This window comes from Heteronotia binoei, chromosome 1 (assembly GCF_032191835.1).
Source record: "Heteronotia binoei isolate CCM8104 ecotype False Entrance Well chromosome 1, APGP_CSIRO_Hbin_v1, whole genome shotgun sequence".
In the NCBI taxonomy this organism is placed as follows: Eukaryota; Metazoa; Chordata; class Lepidosauria; order Squamata; family Gekkonidae; genus Heteronotia; species Heteronotia binoei.
In genome coordinates this window covers 278,827,576-278,848,845 of record NC_083223.1, presented here as the reverse complement: position 1 = coordinate 278,848,845, position 21,270 = coordinate 278,827,576, and the positions used below count along the sequence as shown (strand labels likewise).

The window sequence follows — 21,270 nt, the reverse complement described above, 5'->3', positions numbered from 1 at the left end:
TGTGACACAGAGTGTTGGACTGGAGGGGCCACTGGCATCATCCAACATGGCTTCTCTTATGTTCTTATGTGACACAGAGTGTTGGACTGTATGGGCCATTGGCCTGATCCAGCATGGCTTCTCTTATGTTCTTATGGCTTCTCTTTTATGTGGCCGTGTTCTTTCCAGGCAGGGCCCTTGCCTCCTTTAAGTGACACCGTCCTGGAATTCCTTTGACCACACTGAAATTTAAGCCGAGAAAACCAACTCTGCAGGGAAGTATCTCAACCTCTTTTTTTGTTTGTTTACAATACTGTTTATTTTGTTTACAAAAAGATGTCCAGCAGTGGTCCCGGTGCAGCATCCAAGAACTTTTGAGAACATCTCGGCAGAGAAGTGGCCGATGTAGCCCCTCCCTTTCTTCAGCCTCATTCGAAGCCGCTGTTGAGGGGGGGAAAAAACGGAAAGATTAGTCCCACAGCAGGCAAACCTGAACAAGAGAGAGAAAGGAGTACAGAGTTTGGAACACAAGTTGCCTTCTACTGACTCAGACCACTGATCAGACCATACAGAATTGGGGGGAGACGGTGGCTCAGGGGCAGAGCATCTGCTTGGCATGCAGAAGGCCCCGGCATCTCCAGTTAAAAATGGACCAAGTGAGTAAGCGAGAAAAGCCTCCGCTTGAGACCCTGGAGAGCCGCTGCCAGTTTGAGTAGACAAGACTGACTTTGATGGACTGAGGGTCTGATTCAGTAGAAGGCAGCTTCATATGTTCATATGTGTTCCTGGTCCAGCACAGTCGGTATTACCTACTCAGGTGAACAGCAGATTTTCAGGGTCTCAGGCAGAGGTCTTCCCCATCACCTGCTACCTGGTCCTTTAAGTGGAGGTGCCGGGGATTGAACCTGGGACCTTCTGCATGCCAAGCAGAGGCTCTGCCATAGAGCTATGGCCCCTCTCCAGGGTCTCCGGCTGAGATCTTTCCAATCCCCTCCTGCCTGGTCCTTTGAACTGGAGAGGCCACGGATTGAACCTGGGGCCTTCTGCATGCCAAGCAGAGGCTCTGCCACTGAGCTATGGCCCCTCTCCATGGCTCTCCAGGGTCTCAGGCTGAGGTCTTTCCCATCACCTCCTACCTGGTCCTTTTAACTGGAGATCCTGGGGATTGAACCTGGGACCTTCTGCATGCCAAGCAGAGGCTCTGCCACTGAGCTATGGCCCCTCTCCATGGCTCTCCAGCTGAGTTCTTTCCCATCACCTATTATTTGGTCCTTTTTAATCGGAAGAGGCCAGGGATGGAACCTGGGGTCTTCTGCATGCCGAGTAGGTGCTCTGCCACTGAGCCACGGCTCCTCCCCACCCTTGGTCCATCTAAGTCAGCGTTGTCTGCTCAGACCGGCAGCGGCTCTCCGGAGCCAGTTGACGAGAGGTTTCGCCAGAGCCGTTACCGCGGCAAACACAGCAGCTGCTTCTCAAACGCTGGTCAAACTTGCACACACTTACCTAACCAGGTGCGCTATTTCCCAGTTGGTGTCAGAGGTGAGCGGCCCTTCCGTTTCCACGCCTTTCTCCGTCACGATGATCAGCTCATACTGCAAGAGAGGTGCCTGCCTTATTACCTGCGCCTTTAACGACCATCTTGGGAGTTCCACGCTCATCCCACCCGGGCTGGACTAGATAACACCCACGCGACCCCTTCTCCATCTGATTCGGATGCGTCAGTGCTAATTCCGTTGACCTGTGGCGAGACCCACCGCCTGCTCTTTCTCCCTCAACATCTGCCTTTTCTTCCTTCCGTTGAAATTGACACTTCACGAGAGAGCCGGCTTGGTGTAGCGGTTAACAGCGGCGGGCTCTAATCTAGAGAACCGGGTTCGATTCCCCACTTCAAGTCAGCTGTTGACCCTGGGCCAGTCAGGAAGCCTAAAAATAAGCCTGCCTCGCCACCTAGTGGTGCCAAAAAATGACTACAACTTCAGGAAGTGCAGCAATAACTTTGGGATCTACTGGCTATTCCACACACAGTAGCCAATGATTTTGGGGTTTTTTTACACTTTATAATGCCGTCTGCACTGAGCCTTTACTCCTCCCCCCTTCCTGCCATAACATGCCCCAGAAAAACAGCATTTTCTTTTTCGTATCTGATGAAATGGGCCACATGGGAGGGACGGTGGCTCAGTGGTAGAGCATCTGCTTGGGAAGCAGAAGGTCCCAGGTTCAATCCCCGACATCTCCAAAAAAGGGTCCAGGCAAATAGGTGTGAAAAACCTCAGCTTGAGACCCTGGAGAGCCGCTGCCAGTCTGAGCAGACAATACTGACTTTGATGGACCGAGGGTCTGATTCAGTAGAAGGCAGCTTCATATGTTCACACATATTGTGTGCCTCCTGAAGCCCCTTCCTCCACCCCACTGGCCAGCTTGAAGAAGGCATTTCTCACTTTAAATGACTTCTCCAGGCCACGCCAGACAGCTGCTTTGAGAGCGCATTTAAAAAGTTGCTTTCTTTCCACCTATCCCCCATTTTCTGGCCTGCCTAGCTCTCAGACATCTGACGTTTATTCTTTTGCAGCTCTTACGTTAAGCAAGTTTGGCCACTCCTACGAAAGCTCGCACTGAAATAAGCATCATTTGTCTTTAAAGCACCGCTAGATTTTTTGTTTCATTTTTGCAATAGAAATGTTAACGCAAAAAAGCTGCCTTATGCTGAACCAGTATACTGAATCCACCAAAAGTCAGTATTGTCTACTCAGACTGGCAGCAGCTCTCCAGGGTCTCAGATTAAAGGTCTTCCGTCTCACCTACTGCCTTGACCTTCTGCCTGGAGATGCCAAGGATTGAACCTGGGACCTTCTGCATGCCAGGCAGATGCGCTACCACTGAGCCATGCCCCTTCTCCACCCTTAGTCCATCAAGGTCAGTATTGTGTACTCAGACTGGCAGGGGCTCTCCAGGATCTCAGGCTGAGGTCTTTCCCATCACCTCCTGCCTGGTCCTTCTTAACTGGAGATGCCGGGGATTGAACCTGGGACCTTCTGCATGCCAAGCAGAGGCTCTGCCACTGAGCTGCGGCCCCTCTCCATGGCTCTCCAGGGTCTCAGGCTGAGGTCTTTCCCATCACCTCCTGCCAGGTCCTTTAACTGGAGATGCCAGGGATTGAACCTGCGACCTTCTGCATGCCAAGCAGATGCTCTGCCACTGAGCTATGGCCCCTCTCCATGGCTCTCCAGGATCTTAGGCTGAGGTCTTTCCCATCATCTCCTGCCTGGTCCTTTCTAACTGGAGATTCTGGGGATTGAACCTGGGACCTTCCGCATGCTAAGCAGAGGCTCTGCCACTGAGCTATGGCCCCTCTCCATGGCTCTCAGGGTCTCAGGCTGAGGTCTTTCCCATCACCTCCTGCCTGCTCCTTTTAACTGGAGATACCGGGGATAGAACCTGGGACCTTCTGCATGCCAAGCGGAGGCTCTGCCACTGAGCTATGGCCCCTCTCCATGGCTCTCCAGGGTCTCAGGCTGAGGTCTTTCCCATCACCTCCTGCCTGGTCCTTTCAACTGAAGATGCCGGGAACTGAACCTAGGACCTTCTGCATGCCAAGCGGAGGCTTTGCCACTGAGCTATGGCCGCTCTCCATGGCTCTCCAGGGTCTCAGGCTGAGGTTTTTCACATCACCTCCTGCCTGGTCCTTAAACTGCTCTCTATATGCTAAACAGATGCTCTGCTACTCAGCTACAGCCCCTATCCGACACAGGAAACATGGCTGCCCCTTTGCTGCCTTCCAGGCACTTCCAGGGGTGCGTGTGTGCAGGACAACTCACCCTGTTGAACGAGCGGGCGTCTCGGTAGTAGAGGATCTTCATGCAGCGCTCGATAAGGGCCCGGGCCTCTTCTCTGGACAGCGTGCCCTTCTTCTCCAGGGCTTCCCGCATCAATGGCTGCGATCCGGAAGGGAGAAAGAGGGAGAGGTTGTCATGGCAAGAGACAAAGGGCCCCGGGGGGCTTGACGAGGCCAGGCCACTTCTCTGCCAAATCCACACTTCCCCGGTGGCTCACCTGTGCCACGTAGGAGCCGTATCCGGTCGCAAGCGTAGGGGCTTCGTAAGCCACGCCCAACATGTCGACGTAGCCTAAGAAACTGAGGAGGGAAGTTCCACTTTTATGACAGATGAACTTGGCTTCCTGACAGCTCCTTCTCTTCTCTGTCCCACCCCGCCCTGTTCCTTTTTGCCAGGGGTCCTCAAACTTTTTAAATAGGGGGCCAGTTCACTGTCCCTCAGACTGCTGGAGGGCCGGACTGCCGTTACTGTACAAGGCCGCGGGCCGTCAGTTCTCCGTCTTCTGCATCTCTCTCCCTTCCCCACACCACACACCCCGGCCTGAGAACTCACCTCACCTCGGTATCACCTCACACTCTGTCTCCGCTGCCTCAGCCCAGTGCCGGAAGTGTGCGTTGCTAACGTGAGTTTAGGTCGAACGTCACTTCCGGTCTGATTTTGCCATAACCCAGCGGGCCGCATAAAAGTCCTCAGCGGGCCGCATCTGGCCCGCGGGCCGTAGTTTGAGGACCCCTGCTTTAGGCCATGTATTGCATATGTGTTACGTTTAAAACTGCACTAATGACCCTTCGTGACCACTCCAGTTATCTTCAGAGGCCCGGCTTCAGCAGCCCCAGCCTTCTGAGATCAGACAACCCAGGACAAGGGCCTTCTCGGTCATGGCACCAAAGCTCTGGAACTCTCACTCTTGGGAGATTTGCCTGTCCCCTTCTGTTGCGGTCTTCCGCCAGCAGCTGAATACTTTTTTTTATTCCTTTGGAATTCCCTCAACGGCCCCTTCTTCCTAGAAAGGAAAGGAACGGTCCCCTGTTCAAGCACCAGTCGTTTCCGACTCTGGGGTGACGTTGCTTCCTCGACGTTTTCACGGCAGAGTTTTGACGGGGTGGTTTGCCCTTGCCTTCCCCGGTGGAAGCTGGTTCAGGTAGCCGGCTCCAGGTTGACTCAGCCTTCCGTACACTTTCCCCCCAGCAAGCCAGGTATTCATTTGACCGACCTCGAGAGGATGGAAGGCGGAGTCAATCTGGAGCCAGAGCTGGAGAGTCAATCAGGGAGAGCTTTCTCCAAGTCAATCTGGAGCTACCTGAACCCAGCTTCCGCCGGGGATCGAACTCAGGTCGTGAGCAGAGCTTAGGACTGCAGTGCTGCAGCTTTTAACACTCTGCGCCGGGGGGCTGCTTCCTCCTAACCAGTGTTTTAATTACTGTTTCTTATGACTTCCTACGTATTTAGATTGGATTTATATCCCGCGCTCCCCACCAAAGCAGGCTCACTACACCAAACTCTATTTTTAATTCAGATGTGGTTCTGAAATGATAAAGGACACTCAGTGGAGCTGCTTCAGGTAACTGGCCCAAGGTTGACTCAGCCTTCCATCCTTCCGAGGTCGGTCAAATGAGTCCCTAGCTTGCTGTAAATGACTGGGGAAGGCAAGGGCAAACCACCCCGTAAAAAAGTCTGCCGTAAAAACGTTGTGAAAGCAACGTCACCCCAGAGTCAGAAACGACTGGTGCTTGCACAGGGGACCTTTCCTTTCCGCTAATATAATTAGAGCCCCGTGGCACAGAGTGGTAAAGCTGCAGCACTGCAGTCGGAGCCCTCTGCTCACGACCTGAGTTCGATCCCGGCGGAAGCTGGTTCAGGTAGCCAGCTCCAGGTTGACTCAGCCTTCCATCCTTCCCGAGGTCGGTAAAATGAGTCCCCAGCTTGCTGGGGGGGAAAGTGTAAAAGACTGGGGAAGGCAATGGCAAACCACACCGTCAAAAGTCTGCCGTGAAAACGTTGTGAAAGCAACGTCACCCCAGAGTCGGAAACGACCGGTGCTTGCACAGGGGACATTTCCTTTCCAAGGACTGAAGGGGAACGCCGCCACTTCCTCTAGAGGCCATAAAGAGGCATTCCTCCAGACCAGCAGGTGGAGCCAGAGAGCAGCTCTTCTAACTTGATACAGATGAGCACCTCAGCTTCTGGGAGAAGGCACTCCTTTGGTCACAGAAAGGCACCCAGCCTATCACCGGATGCACCTTCACCTTTCATGATGATGATGATATTGGACTTCTATCCCGCCCTATACTCTGAATCTCAGAGCAGCTCACAATCTCCTTTACCTTCCCCACCCACAATAAGACACCCTGTGAGGTAGGTGCAGCTGAGAGAGCTCTCCCAGAAGCTGCCCTTTCAAGGACAGCTCTGCAAAAGCTCTGGCTGACCCAAGGCCATTCCAGCAGCTGCAAGTGGAGGAGAGGGGAATCAAACCCGGTTCTCCCAGTGAAGAGTCCGCGCATTTAACCGCTGCACCAAACTGGCTCTCAGCAAGTGGGTTTCAAGAACGTATCACCCCTCTGCCCCACCTGGTTGGTGTGTATTTAGGGATAAGGGGGTCATCTAACCTTGGAGCCATCGCAGATTATATTCATGAGGCTTGCTTTTAACTCCCACCTGCACAGCATGATCGCTTTCCACTTTTTAAATTTTACTTTGATTCTCCTTTCATTTCCCATCCCCCCAAACACCTTTCATTTTCACATTCTGCTCCACAGTCAAACCCCACTTTTGGTTTTGTTTTTTGCTTCTGTTTCACTTCGGGAGTCCACGGAAACGACATTTATATCTTGTCATTTGATTTTGACTCTGCACTCATGCCCCGCCCCCACCCCCAAAGAAACCCCTTTCCCCTTCCCACACTGCTCCACAGTCAAACCCCACAAAACGTTGTGAAAGCAGCGTCTGTTAGTGTGTGAGTCCTCCGTCCACAGCATGGATGCAGCATGGAGCAGCAGGTGGATCTACAGTGAGAGTGAGTTCCTGGCGTAGCACTTTGTCACTCAGTATAGTATATGTTATTCACCGCACCAAGTTGTTTGTATATAGTTGTAAATACGCTACTTTAGACTAGGTGCTGGTGTGTGGCTCAAATTCTTTCCTCGCATCGACCTGGTGGCAGTTCTCTGTTTTGCACTCTGCACATGAACCACTGACAGCGTCACCCCAGAGTCGGAAGCAACTGGTGCTTGCACAGGGGACCTTTCCTTTCCTTTAAGTGCATGGACTCTTATTTGATTCCCCACCCCTCCGCTCGCAGCTGTTGGAATGGCCTTGGGTCAGCCACAGCTCTCACAGAGCTGTCCTTGAAAGGGCAGCTTCTGGGAGAGCTCTCTCAGCGTCATCTCCCTCACGGGAAGGTGGAGATTCAGAGTGAAGGGCGAGATTTAAAGCCAAATCCAATGGGGGGGGGCCTTCAATGTAGCTGTTTTATTGCAAAAGGAATTTCAAAAACAGACTAGAGCAGGAGATTGCCGAGTTACAACATTCAGGATAACTGAACCCCCGGGGCCTAACAGAGATATCAGGTTCTTATCTCACTACGCACGCTAAGTCACTCAGATCTCACATACGCTGGTTAACTCTTTTATTATCTGTATGCTAATTTGCTGCCATTCACAGGTTTTGCCAACTGCCTTAATCCAGTCTCAGCTATGCTTATTGCTCAGTGACTTCTACATCTTGGCTCTAATCAGCCCTTCCTGACAGCTGACCCCTCTCCAGCCCTGAAAACAGGCAGTGTGCAAACAAGCCTCATGCTAGGAGGGAGGCTTACCCTTCGCCGTTGGCATAGCCGCCAATCACGACTGTGTTCCAGAGGGGTTCATCTTGGACCGGCGACTGTACATGGCTCGGGTCAGCCAGGAGTGAATGGCCTTCGGGCTGTAGTTGTGACCGTCTCCCAGCAGCTCCTCATCGATCCTGGAAAAGAGAAGCCAACGGTGGAGGTATCTGAGCCTCAAACAGGCTTTTCAACCACACACAGCCAGTTTGGTGTAGTGGTGAAGTGTGCGGACTCGTATCTGGGAGAACCGGGGTTGATTCCCCACTCCTCCACTTGGATCTGCTAGCATGGCCTTGGGTCAGCCAGAGCTCTCTTATCTGGGAGAACTGGGTTTGATTCCCCACTCCTCCACTTGCACCTGCTGGTATGGCCTTGGGTCAGCCAGAGCTCTCTTATCTGGGAGAACCGGGTTTGCTTCCCCACTCCTCCACTTGCACCTGCTGAATGGCCTTGGGTCAGCCAGAGCGCTCTTATCTGGGAGAACCGGGTTTGATTCCCCACTCCTCCACTTGCACCTGCTGGAATGGCCTTGGGTCAGCCAGAGCTCTCTTATCTGGGAGAACCGGGTTTGATTCCCCCCTCCTCCACTTGCACCTGCTGGAATGACCTTGAGTCAGCCAGAGCTCTCTTATCTGGGAGAACCGGGTTTGATTCCCCACTCCTCCACTTGCACTTGCTGGAATGGCCTTGGGTCAGCCAGAGCTCTCTTATCTGAGAGAACCGGGTTTGATTCCCCCCTCCTCCACTTGCACCTGCTGGAATGGCCTTGGGTCAGCCAGAGCTCTCTTATCTGGGAGAACCGGGTTTGATTCCCCACTCCTCCACTTGCACCTGCTGGAATGGCCTTGGGTCAGCCAGAGCTCTCTTATCTGGGAGAACCGGGTTTGATTCCCCACTCCTCCACTTGCAGCTGCTGGAATGGCCTTGGGTCAGCCAGAGCTCTCTTATCTGGGAGAACGGGTTTGATTCCCCACTCCTCCACTTGAAGCTGCTGGGATGGCCTTGGGTCAGCCAGAGCTCTCTTATCTGGGAGAACCGGGTTTGATTCCCCACTCCTCCACTTGCAGCTGCTGGGATGGCCTTGGGTCAGCCAGAGCTCTCTTATCTGGGAGAACCGGGTTTGATTCCCACTCCTCCACTTGCAGCTGCTGGAATGGCCTTGAGTCAGCCAGAGCTCTCTTATCTGGGAGAACCGGGTTTGATTCCCACTCCTCCACTTGCACCTACTGGAATGGCCTTGGGTTAGCCAGAGCTCTCTTATCTGGGAGAACCGGGTTTGATTCCCCACTCCTCCACTTGCACCTGCTGGGATGGCCTTGGGTCAGCAGAGTTGTCCTTGAAAAAGAATATACTGAAGAAGATATTGGATTTATACCCAACGCTATACTCTGAATCTCAGAGCGGTCACAATCTCCTTTACCTCCCCCCTCCCACAACAGACACCTTGTGAGGTAGGTGAGGCTGAGAGAGCTCTGACAGAAGTGGCCTTTTCAAGGACAGCTCTGCGAGAGCTAGGGCTGACCCAAGGCCATTCCTGCAGCTGCAAATGGAGGAGTGGGGAATCAAACCTGGTTCTCCCAGATAAGAGTCTGTGCACTTCACCATTACACCAAACTGGCAGCTTCTGGGAGAGCTCTCTAAGCTCCACCCACCTCACAAGGTGTCTGTTGTGGGGGAGGAAGGGAAAGGAGATTGTTAAGTAGCTCTGAGACTCTGTTCTTGAAAGAGTAGCTTCTAGGAGAGCTCTCTCAGCTCCACCCACCTCACAGGGTGTCTGTTGTTGGGGAGGAAGGGAAAGGACCTTGTGAGTGGCTCCGAGTGTCCTTGAAAGGGCAGCTTCTAGGAGAGCTCTCTCAGGCCCACCCACCTCCCAGGGTGTCTGTTGTGGGGGAGGAAGGGAAAGGAGATTGTGAGCCGCTCTGAGACTCTTCGGAGTGGAGAGCGGGATATAAATCCAATATCTTCATCTACCTCACAGGGTGTCTGTTGTGGGGGAGGAAGGCAAAGGAGATTGTGAGCCGCTCTGAGATTCTTCGGAGTGGAGGGCGGGATATAAATCCAATATCTTCAACTACCTCACAGGGTGTCTGTTGTGGGGGAGGAAGGCAAAGGAGATTGTGAGCCACTCTGAGACTCTTCGGAGTGGAGGGCAGGATATAAATCCAATATCTTCATTTACCTCACAGGGTGTCTGTTGTGAGGGGGGAGGAAGGGAAAGGAGATTGTGAGCCACTCTGAGACTCTTCGGAGTGGAGGGCAGGATATAAATCCAATATCTTCATTTACCTCACAGGGTGTCTGTTGTGAGGGGGGAGGAAGGGAAAGGAGATTGTGAGCCGCTCTGAGACTCTTCGGAGTGGAGGGCGGGATATAAATCCAATATCTTCATTTACCTCACAGGGTGTCTGTTGTGAGGGGGGAGGAAGGGAAAGGAGATTGTGAGCCGCTCTGAGACTCTTCGGAGTGGAGGGCGGGATATAAATCCAATATCTTCATTTACCTCACAGAGTGTCTGTTGTGGGGGGGGGGGAGGAAAAGGAGATTGTGAGCCGCTCTGAGAGTCTTCGGAGTGGAGGGCGGGATATAAATCCAATATCTTCATCTACCTCACAGGGTGTCTGTTGTGGGGGGGGAAGGGAAAGGAGATTGTGAGCCGCTCTGAGACTCTTCGGAGTGGAGGGTGGGATATAAATCCAATATCTTCATCTACCTCACAGGGTGTCTGTTGTGGGGGGGGGGGAGGGAAAGGAGATTGTGAGCCGCTCTGAGACTCTTCGGAGTGGAGGGCGGGATATAAATCCAATATCTTCATCTACCTCACAGGGTGTCTGTTGTGGGGCGGGGGAGGGAAAGGAGATTGTGAGCCGCTCTGAGACTCTTCGGAGTGGAGGGCGGGATATAAATCCAATATCTTCATCTACCTCACAGGGTGTCTGTTGTGGGGGAGGAAGGGAAAGGAGATTGTGAGCCGCTCTTGAGACTCTTCGGAGTGGAGGGCGGGATATCAATCTAATATCATCATCTTCTACAGATCAGGGAAAGGAGCTGTGTCGCAGGATCTGGCCCATAGGACTTTAAAAAGGGCCAGGCGGGAGCCAGGAACAACACCTGCCCTGCACACGCATGCATTTATGTGCAAGCACGGCACGTCCAAGAATGCACTGGTAGTTAAAGTGAGGGTGAGTCCTTGGAGCCAGAATGGAGCCATCTTACACCATCTGATCGACGACTTGCTTCAGGTACTGGAAATCGGCGTAGTCCCCCGAGGCCCCTAAGACGGTGCTGTCATTGACTTTCATGACCCTGGAGATGTTGCGGAAGCGGGCGAGGGAGCCGTAGGAGCCCAGCATGTCGGCAGCAATGATCACCCCGCCATCAAATTTCACCCCCAGCACCGATGTGCCCGTCACCATGGGACTCCTGGGAGAAACGGAACAGAGGGACGCGGTTATTTACTTGCTCGCTCCATTCATCTTACCCTACGTGTCTCCTCTCCCCCCACAATTGGCTCGTATCTTTCTCTTGTCTGTTTTATCCTAACAACAACCAAGTGAGATATGTTAGGCTGAGAGCGTGCAACTGGAACAAGATCAACCAGTAACGCTGCCACAGCCAAGTGAGAATTCAAATCTGGGTCTCCGAAAGTTTTGTCCAACACTCACCATGCTGGCTTTCATCTACACAGGAAGCAGAGGCCCTCAACATCTCTAGAATTTTGGGTGAAGTCTCATGCAGGCCAGAGTGGGAGGACTTCTAGTGTCCTGGCCCCACTGATGGACCTCCTGAGGGCCCCTAGGTTTTGGCCACTGCGCAACACAGAGTGTTAGACTGGATGGGCCATTGGCCTGATCCAACATGGCTTCTCTTATGTGACACAGAGTGTTGGACTGGAGGGGCCATTGGCCTGATCCAACATGGCTTCTCTGATGTTCTTATGTGACACAGAGTGTTGGACTGGAGGGGCCATTGGTCTGATCCAACATGGCCTCTCTTATGTTCTTATGTGACACAGAGTGTTGGACTGGAGGAGCCATTGGCCTGATCCAACATGGCTTCTCTGATGTTCTTATGTGCTACAGTTTGGCCACCCCCGTTCTAAGTCATGTTCTGCCAACAGCATCCTTTCCTCCTCTCCCTACCCAGTCCTCTCGCTTGGGTCCTATGTCAAGGGAGCAAAGTAGTATTGGGAGTCCTCCACTGATAGAGAGGCCAAGCAGTGTTTCCTCTAAGCTGAGTTATTGTGAGCTAGCTCAAAGGTTTTTTGCCTCCGGCTCACACATTTTTGTCTTACCTCAGGAAGGATGGCCCCAGAGCAAACTAATTCATGCAGTCGCTCCTAACTTTCATGCCAGTAGGTCACAAAGCAGAATTTTTGCTCGCAGGACTACACTTGGTGCCAACCTCCAGGCTGCGCCTGGAGACCTCCTGGAATTACAACAGATCTCCAGGCAACAGAGATCAGCTTAGAAAATGGTAGGGATAGAAGGTGGGCTCTCTGGCACTGTACCCTAGAATCATAGAGTTGGAAGGGACTGTCAGGGTCATCTAGTCTAATCCCCGGCAAAATGCAAGAAATTCACAAACACTGCCCCCTAAATTCACAGGATCCGCATTGCTGTTAGATGCCCATCTAGCCTCTGCTTAAAAACCTCCAAGGAAGGAGAGCCCACCACCTCCCAAGGAGGAAACCTGTTCCATTGAGGGACCGCTCTCATGGTCAGGAAGTTCTTCCTAATGTTGAGCCGGAAGCTCTTATAATTTTTTTTATTTTATAGGGATGACAATGTCTGTGCTGTAGCAATCATAGAGCTGGAAGGGACCTCCAGGGTCTTCTAGTCCAACCCCCTGCACAATGCAGGAAACTAGAAATTTGTTGTAATTCAGTCGCACAGTTGAGTCCGACTCTTTGCGACCCCATGGACCAAGCCACGCCAGGCCCTCCTGTCTTCCACCATCCCTCGAAGTCTGCTCAAATTCATGTTAGTTACATCAGTAACACTGTCCAGCCATCTCCTCTTTTGCCATCCCCTTCTTCTTTTGCCTTCCGTCTTTCCCACCATCAGGGTCTTCTCCAGGGAGTGCTCCCTTCTCATTGGGTGGCCAAAGAATTTGAGCTTCAGCTTCAGCATCTGACCTTCCAGGGAACAGTCTGGGTTGATTTCCCTTAGGACTGACTGATTGGATCTTCTTGCAGTCCAAAGGACTCTCAAGAGTCTTCTCCAGCACCACAGCTCAAAAGCATCTATTCTTCTGCGCTCGGCCTTCCTTATGGTCAGCTCTCACAGCCATACATTACTACTGGGAATATCATCACTTTGACTATATGGACTTTTGTTGGCAGGGTGATGTCTCTACTTTTTATTATACTGCCTAGTACCTCCCCCTAAATTCACAGGATCCTCATTGCTGTCGGATGGCCATCCAGCCTCTGTAGAAAAACCTCCAAGGAAGGAGAGCCCACCACCTCCCGAGGAAGCCTGTGGAAGAATCATAGAATCCTAGAGTTGGAAGGGACCCCCAGGGTCATCTAGTCCAACCCCCAGCACAATGCAGGAAACTCACAAATAGATCCCCCTAAATTCACAGGATCCTCATCACTGTCAGGTGGCCACCTAGCCTCCGTTTCAAAACCTGCTATTTCCCTGCTCTCCCAAGCCCACCTTCTGCAGGTTCCATCTCTGAATTCTCCAGGAATTTCCCACCCAAAGGTGGCACCCCTCCTTCCCCTCTTGTTCCCAGGTAGACTGCTGCTCTGCATGGAGGCTCCATTTGGCCATGAACAGACCCCCCCGCACCTCCTGGCCTCCCCATGACGTCACCACTGCCCCACCTGCGCTTTGACGTCATCAGCACCCCCCCGTGACGTCACCCCTCTCCCCCACTCACAGGGTTCTGTTGACTCCTTCTCCTTCTGGGGCTTGGAGCCCGAAGCCCTTTCCCGGGCAAGGAGGCGAGTAAAGCTCCCCCGGCGCGGGGCCCGCGGCCCAAAACGAGGGAGGCGGCAGAAACGACGGAACCTCCATCTTGCTCCGGCGGCAGCTTAGTCACTGAGCAGGGAAAAGACGCCGGCTCACTGAGCATGCGCGAAGGATTGGTTCCCGCCGGCCCCCGTAGGGAGAGATGGCCGGGAGCCGGAGGGGGCGCCATCTTGGATGTGGCAACAGCGGAGCTCGAGGCGCCATCTTGGTTGAGAGGGCTTTTCGGCGCGGACGCCATTTGGAGAGTGGCTCTGAAAGTCTGCCGGAACAGTCTGAGGAAGCCTGCCCGTTAACCGGAAGTTCCTTTGCGTCGCTCTGCGAGAGGCGCCATCTTGAGTGTACTTCTGGCTCAACACGGCGCGTAGTCTGAAGCCGGGCGCTGTCGGCCGTTAGGCGAGAGGGTTGCCAGGTCCAGTTCAAGAAATAGCTGGGGACTTTGGGGGTGGAGCCGGGAGACTTGGGGGTGGAGCCAGGAGACATCGGGGTGGAGCCAGGAGGCATTAGGGGTGGAGCCAAGATCAAGGCTGTGACGAGCATAATTGAACTCCACAGGGAGTTCCGGCCATCACATTTAAAGGGACGGTACACCTTTTCAGTGCCTTCCTTCCATAGGAAATAATGAAGGATAGGGGCACCTTCTTTTGCGGCTCATAGAATTGGACCCCCTGGTCCAATCCTTTTGAAACTTGGGGGGTATTTTGGGGAGAGGCACTGGATGCTATACTGAAAATTTGGTGCCTCTACCCCAAAAAACAGGCCCCCCCCCCAGAGCCCCAGATACCCGCAGATCAATTCTCCATGATTTTCTACGGGAATAAATCTCCATAGGGGAATAACAGAGTTCCCAGCAGACATTTCCTTCCCCTCCCCCCGCTTTCTGACGACCCTGAAGCGGGGGGGGGGCCCTCCAAACCGGGGGATCCCCTGCCCCCACCTGGGGATTGGCAACCCTAAACTAATTGGACTTATAGTTGCTGCTATTATTATTATTATCATCATCATTATTATTATTATGGCTCTTAAGTAGAGAAAGCCCAGTAGGAGCACATTTGAATCTTAGGCCACAGCCCCTGACATCACCATTGTTTCACACAGGGCTTTTTTTGTTGAAAGCCCAGCAGGAACTCATTTGCATCTTGGACCACACCCCCTGACACCAAGCCAGCTGGAACTGCATTCCTATGCGTTCCTCCTCAAAAAACCCCAGCCATTATTATTATTATTATTATTAGGGCTTTTCTGCAGAAAAATCCCAGTATGGACTCATTTGCATATCAGGCCACACCCCCAGATGCCAAGCCAGCTGGAACTGCGTTCCTGCATTAAAAAGCTATTGTTGTTATTGTTATTAATCTTCCTTTGTTTTATCTCACTGAGCTTCAAGGTGGTCCTCCTACCATTAAAGTCCTGGCAAGAATGAAGGAGGATGAGGCGTTTGGATTTATACCTCACCCTTCCCTACCTAAAGGAGTCTCAAAGCAACTTCCAAATCTTCCGTTCCCCTCAACAGACAGCCTGTGAGGTAGGTGGGGCTGAGAAAACTGACAGAAGCTGCCCTTTCAAGGGCAACTCTGAGAGAGCTGTGGCTGACCAAAGCAGCTGCAAGTGGAGGAGTGGGGAATCAAACCCAGTTCTCCCAGGTTAAGAGTCCATGCACTTAACCACTACACCAAACACTAACCCATTCAGTTGCCTTATACTGAGGGAGGCTATCAAGGTCACTGTGGGTTACTCAGAAATTATATTGCTTTGCACAAAATCTTGGCTGTTAGATTTAAAAGTTTTAATTGCAATTTGTCATCCTCTTGCTGATTAAACAAATAGCTGTGTTTTACTAGGAATCTGTGCTATGTGGTTCAAATCCAGTGGCAGCTTTAAGACTAAGAAGAAGAAGATAATTGAATTTATATCCTACCCTTCACTCTGAATCTCAGAGCAGCTCACAATCTCCTTTCCCTTCCCCCCCCACAACAGACACCCTGTGAGGTAGATGAAGATATTAGATTTATATCCCGCCCTCCACTCCGAAGAGTCTCAGAGCGGCTCACAATCTCCTTTCCCTTCCTCCCCCACAACAGACAGACACCCTGTGAGGTAGATGAAGATATTGGATTTATATCCCGCCCTCCACTCCGAAGAGTCTCAGAGCGGCTCACAATCTCCTTTCCCTCCCCCCCCCCACAACAGACACCCTGTGAGGTAGATGAAGATATTGGATTTATATCCCGCCCTCCACTCCAAAGAGTCTCAGAGCGGCTCACAATCTCCTTTCCCTCCCCTCCCCCACAACAGACACCCTGTGAGGTAGATGAAGATATTGTATTTATATCCCGCCCTCCACTCTGAAGAGTTTCAGAGCGGCTCACAATCTCCTTTCCCTTCCCCCCCCCACAACAGACACCCTGTGAGGTAGATGAAGATATTGTATTTATATCCCGCCCTCCACTCCAAAGAGTCTCAGAGCGGCTCACAATCTCCTTTCCCTCCCCCCCCCCCCCACAACAGACACCCTGTGAGGTAGATGAAGATATTGTATTTATATCCCGCCCTCCACTCCGAAGAGTCTCAGAGCGGCTCACAATCTCCTTTCCCTCCCCCCCCCCACAACAGACACCCTGTGAGGTAGAAGAAGATATTGGGTTTATATCCCGCCCTCCACTCGGAAGAGTCTCAGAGCGGCTCACAATCTCCTTTCCCTCCCCCCCCCACAACAGACACCCTGTGAGGTAGATGAAGATATTGGATTTATATCCCGCCCTCCACTCCAAAGAGTCTCAGAGCAGCTCACGATCTCCTTTCCCTTCCTCCCCCACAACAGACACCCTGTGAGGTAGATGAAGATATTGGATTTATATCCCGCCCTCCACTCCAAAGAGTCTCAGAGCGGCTCACAATCTCCTTTCCCTTCCTCCCCCACAACAGACACCCTGTGAGGTAGATGAAGATATTGGATTTATATCCCGCCCTCCACTCCAAAGAGTCTCAGAGCGGCTCACAATCTCCTTTCCCTTCCTCCCCCACAACAGACACCCTGTGAGGTAGATGAAGATATTGGATTTATATCCCACCCTCCACTCCGAAGAGTCTCAGAGCGGCTCACAATCTCCTTTCCCTTCCTCCCCCACAACACACACCCTGTGAGGTAGATGAAGATATTGGATATATATCCTGCCCTCCACTCCAAAGAGTCTCAGAGCGACTCACAATCTCCTTTCCCTTCCTCACCCACAACAGACACCCTGTGAGGTGGGTGGGGCTGAGAGGGCTCTCACAGCAGCTGCCCTTTCAAGGACAACCTCTGCCAGAGCTATGGCTGACCCAAGGTCATTCCAGCAGCTGCAAGTGGAGGAGAGGGGAATCAAACCCGGTTCTCCCAGATAAGAGTCCATACACTTCACCACTACACCAAACTGGCTCTCCACCCATTCACTTCACCCTCCAAAGCAGCCCTTTTCTTGTGGGGGGGGGGGAACTGATTTCTGCACTCTGGAGATCAGCTCCAATTCCTGGAGATCTCCAGCTCACCTCCCTGCCCCCCCCTCCAGGTTGGCAACCCTACACCCATAGCTAATCAGAGCAGTTTTTCTTTAAATTGGTCGTTTCAAGGGCTTTGAGAAATGGAGCGCAGCGGAAGGGAACACGAACCCCATTCTCACCGACCTTCCGTGCGTGACAAAAGGCTGGGCTGAAATCCAAAAAAGGCCCCCAACAGTAGCAGAGGAAACAAAACACTCAGTCAAGAGGAAAGCTTGCCTGGCAAAGACGCACGGGGTGGGGGGGTGGTGGTTGGTTGGCTGTTTATTTATTCACTTTATTTCAGGGTTGTCGGGTCCAATTCAAGAAATATCTGGGTACTATAGGGGTGGAGCCAGGGGACACTGAGGGTGGAGCCAGGAGCAAGGGTGTGACAAGCATCAAAGGGAGTTCTGCCCGTCACATTTAAAGGGACGGCACCCCTTTCAAATGCCTTCCCTCCGTTGGAAATAATGAAGGAGAGGGGCACCTTCTTTGGAGGCTCATAGAATTGAACCCCCCGGTCCAATCTTTTTGAAACTCGGAGGGTGTTTTGAGGGGAGGCCCCGGATGCTTTGCTGCAAATTTGGTGCCGCTACCTCAAAAAAAAGGGGGCCCAGATGCCCCTGAATCAATTCTCCATTATACCCTGTGGGAATTTGCCTCCATAGGGTATAATGGAGAATTGATCCGTGGGTATCTTGACCTCTAGGGAGGTCTGTTTTTTGAGGTAGAGGCACCAAATGTTCAGCATAGCATCGGGTACCTCTCCTCAAAACACCCTCCACGTTTCAAAAAGATTGAGCCAGGAGATACAATTCTGTGTTGTTGTCGTTCAGTCGCGCAGTCGAGTCCGACTCTTTGCGACCCCCTGGACAAAGTCACGCCAGGCCCTCCTGTCTTCCACCATCCTCCGAAGTCTGCTCAATTCTGCGAGCCCTCCCCCCAAAAAAGAAGGTGCCCCCCCCCTACAATGGAGGGAAGGCATTTAAAAGGTGTGCAGTCCCTTTAAATATGATGGCCAGAACTCCCTTTGGAGTTCTCTTATATTTGTCCCTCCTGGCTCCACCCTCAAAATCCCCAGGTATATCTTCAAGTGGACGTGGCAACCCTAAACCTTTATGAGAACGCTTTGCAACACTTGAGTCTGAGACTTTTCCATTTGGAAAAGAGATGATTAAGGGGGGGACAGGATATAGTGCAGGGGTGGCCAACGGTAGCTGTCCAGATGTTTTTTGGCCTACAATTCCCGTCAGCCCCAGCCAGCATAGTCAAAAGACGAGAACTCGAGGGAATCCAAGGAAGCTGATGGACGGGAGGCTCAGAACAAACAGAAATACTTCTTTAAACAGTGGAACAAAGTGAAGAGTCCCGTGGCACCTTTAAGGTCAACCGTTTTATTCAAAATGTGAGCTCTCATGCACTCGCGCACTTCTTCAGACAAGAGAACCTTAAATAAAACTTTTGATGAACTGAAAGATGCCGCTGCACTCAAACTTTGTTCTACTGCTTCAGAATCCACACAGCTACAAGTGAGTAAAGCATCAAATTGGCTGCCAGAAGATGTAATGATGGCCATAAGAACATAAGAGAAGCCATGTTGGATCAGGCCATTGGCCCCTCCAGTACAACACTCTGTGTCACATAAGAACATAAGAGAAGCCATGTTGGATCAGGCCATTGGCCCCTCCAGTACAACACTCTGTGTCACATAAGAACATAAGAGAAGCCATGTTGGATCAGGCCAATGGCCCATCCAGTCCAATACTTTGTGTCACATAAGAACATAAGAGAAACCATGTTGGATCAGGCCAATGGCCCATCCAGTCCAACACTCTGTGTCACATGAGAACATAAGAGAAGCCATGTTGGATCAGGCCAATGGCCCCTCCAGTCCAATACTTTGTGTCACATAAGAACATAAGAGAAACCATGTTGGATCAGGCCAATGGCCCATCCAGTCCAACACTCTGTGTCACATGAGAACATAAGAGAAGCCATGTTGGATCAGGCCAATGGCCCCTCCAGTCCAACACTCTGTGTCACATAAGAACATAAGAGAAGCCATGCTGGATCAGGCCATTGGCCCCTCCAGTCCAACACTCCGTGTCACATAAGAACATAAGAGAAGCCATGTTGGATCAGGCCAATGGCCCCTCCAGTCCAACACTCTGTGTCACATAAAAACATAAGAGAAACCATGTTGGATCAGGCCAATGGCCCCTCCAGTCCAACACTCTGTGTCACATAAGAACATAAGAGAAGCCATGCTGGATCAGGCCATTGGCCCCTCCAGTCCAACACTCTGTGTCACATGAGAACATAAGAGAAACCATGTTGGATCAGGCCAATGGCCCATCCAGTCCAACACTCTGTGTCACATAAGAACATAAGAGAAGCCATGTTGGATCAGGCGAATGGCCCCTCCAGTCCAACACTCCGTGTCATATAAGAACATAAGAGAAGCCATGCTGGATCAGTCCATTGGCCCCTCCAGTCCAACACTCCGTGTCATATAAGAACATAAGAGAAGCCATGTTGGATCAGGCCAATGGCCCCTCCAGTCCAACACTCTGTGTCACATAAGAACATAAGAGAAGCCATGTTGGATCAGGCCATTGGCCCCTCCAGTCCAACACTCTGTGTCACATAAGAGAGGCCATGTTGGATCAGGCCATTGGCCCATCCAGTCCAACACTCTGTGTCACATAAGAATGGAAGAGAAGCCACGTTGGATCAGGCCAATGGCCCCTCCAGTCCAACACTCTGTGTCACATAAGAACATAAGAGAAGCCATGTTGGTTCAGGCCATTGGCCCCTCCAGTCCAACACTCTGTGTCACATAAGAACATAAGAGAAGCCATGTTGGATCAGGCCATTGGCCCCTCCAGTCCAACACTCTGTGTCACATAAGAGAGGCCATGTTGGATCAGGCCATTGGCCCATCCAGTCCAACACTCTGTGTCACATAAGAATGTAAGAGAAGCCATGTTGGATCAGGCCAATGGCCCATCCAGTCCAACACTCTGTGTCACACAGTGGCCAAATATATATATATATATATATATATATATATATATATATATATATATATATATACACACACACACACTGTGGTTAATAGCCACTGATGGACCTCTGCTCCATATTTTTATCTAACCCCCTCTTGAAGCTGGCTATGCTTGTGGCCACCACCACCTCCTGTGGCAGTGAATTCCACAGGTTAATCACCCTTTGGGTGAAGAAGGACTTCCTTTTATCCGTTTTAACCTGTCTGCTCAGCAATTTCATCGAATGCCACAGGCATAGAGGGCTTTAAAAGGGGCTGGATTAATGGAGGAGAGGTCCTATCAGTGGCTGCTAGCCATGGTGTCTGAGAAGAACCTCCACAACCAGAGGCACTAAACCTCTGGATCCCAGAACCAGGAGGCAATATCGGGAAAGCCTTGGCTTCTATGTCCAGTTAGTTGGCCCTCCAGAGGAACTGATTGGCCACCATGTGAGACAGGAGGCTGGACTAGATGAACCCTCCCTGGTCTGACCCAGCAGGGCTCTTCTGAGGTTCTCAGGGGAAGGCCTCGGCCTCTCTGCCCTGTTGTTGGCCCTCCAGAGGAACTGGTTGGCCACTGTGTGAGACAGGAGGCTGGACTGGATGGACCCTCCCTGGTCTGACCCAGCAGGGCTCTTCTGAGGTTCTCAGGGGAAGGCCTCGGCCTCTCTACCCTGTTGTTGGCCCTCCAGAGGAACTGATTGGCCACCATGTGAGACAGGAGGCTGGACTAGATGAACCCTCCCTGGTCTGACCCAGCAGGGCTCTTCTGAGGTTCTCAGGGGAAGGCCTCGGCCTCTCTGCCCTGTTGTTGGCCCTCCAGAGGGACTGGCTGGCCACTGTGTGAGACAGGAGGCTGGACTGGATGGACCCTCCCTGGTCTGACCCAGCAGGGCTCTTCTGAGGTTCTTCTCAGGGGAAGGCCTCAGCCTCTCTTCCCTGTTGCTGGCCCTCCAGAGGAACTGGGTGGCCACTGTGTGAGACAGGAGGCTGGACTAGATGGACCCTCCCTGGTCTGACCCAGCAGGGCTCTTCTAATGCTCTTCTCAGGGAAAGGCCTCGGCCTCTCTGCCCTGTTGTTGGCCCTCCAGAGGA

The 21,270-nt window shown here is 52.1% G+C and overlaps 1 protein-coding gene across 1 annotated transcript; it reads right to left on the bottom strand.

The window, feature by feature from the left end:
- Window positions 1–271: 271 nt before the first annotated feature.
- On the bottom strand, window positions 272–13,701 carry PSMB4 (proteasome 20S subunit beta 4). Its single transcript, XM_060256163.1, is given in 8 exon segments — window positions 272–420; window positions 1,483–1,571; window positions 3,795–3,911; window positions 4,030–4,111; window positions 7,627–7,669; window positions 7,672–7,772; window positions 10,849–11,055; window positions 13,522–13,701. Coding segments are annotated over 8 exon segments (789 nt in total). The 5' UTR covers window positions 13,659–13,701; the 3' UTR covers window positions 272–407.
- Between the last annotated feature and the right edge of the window lie 7,569 nt (window positions 13,702–21,270).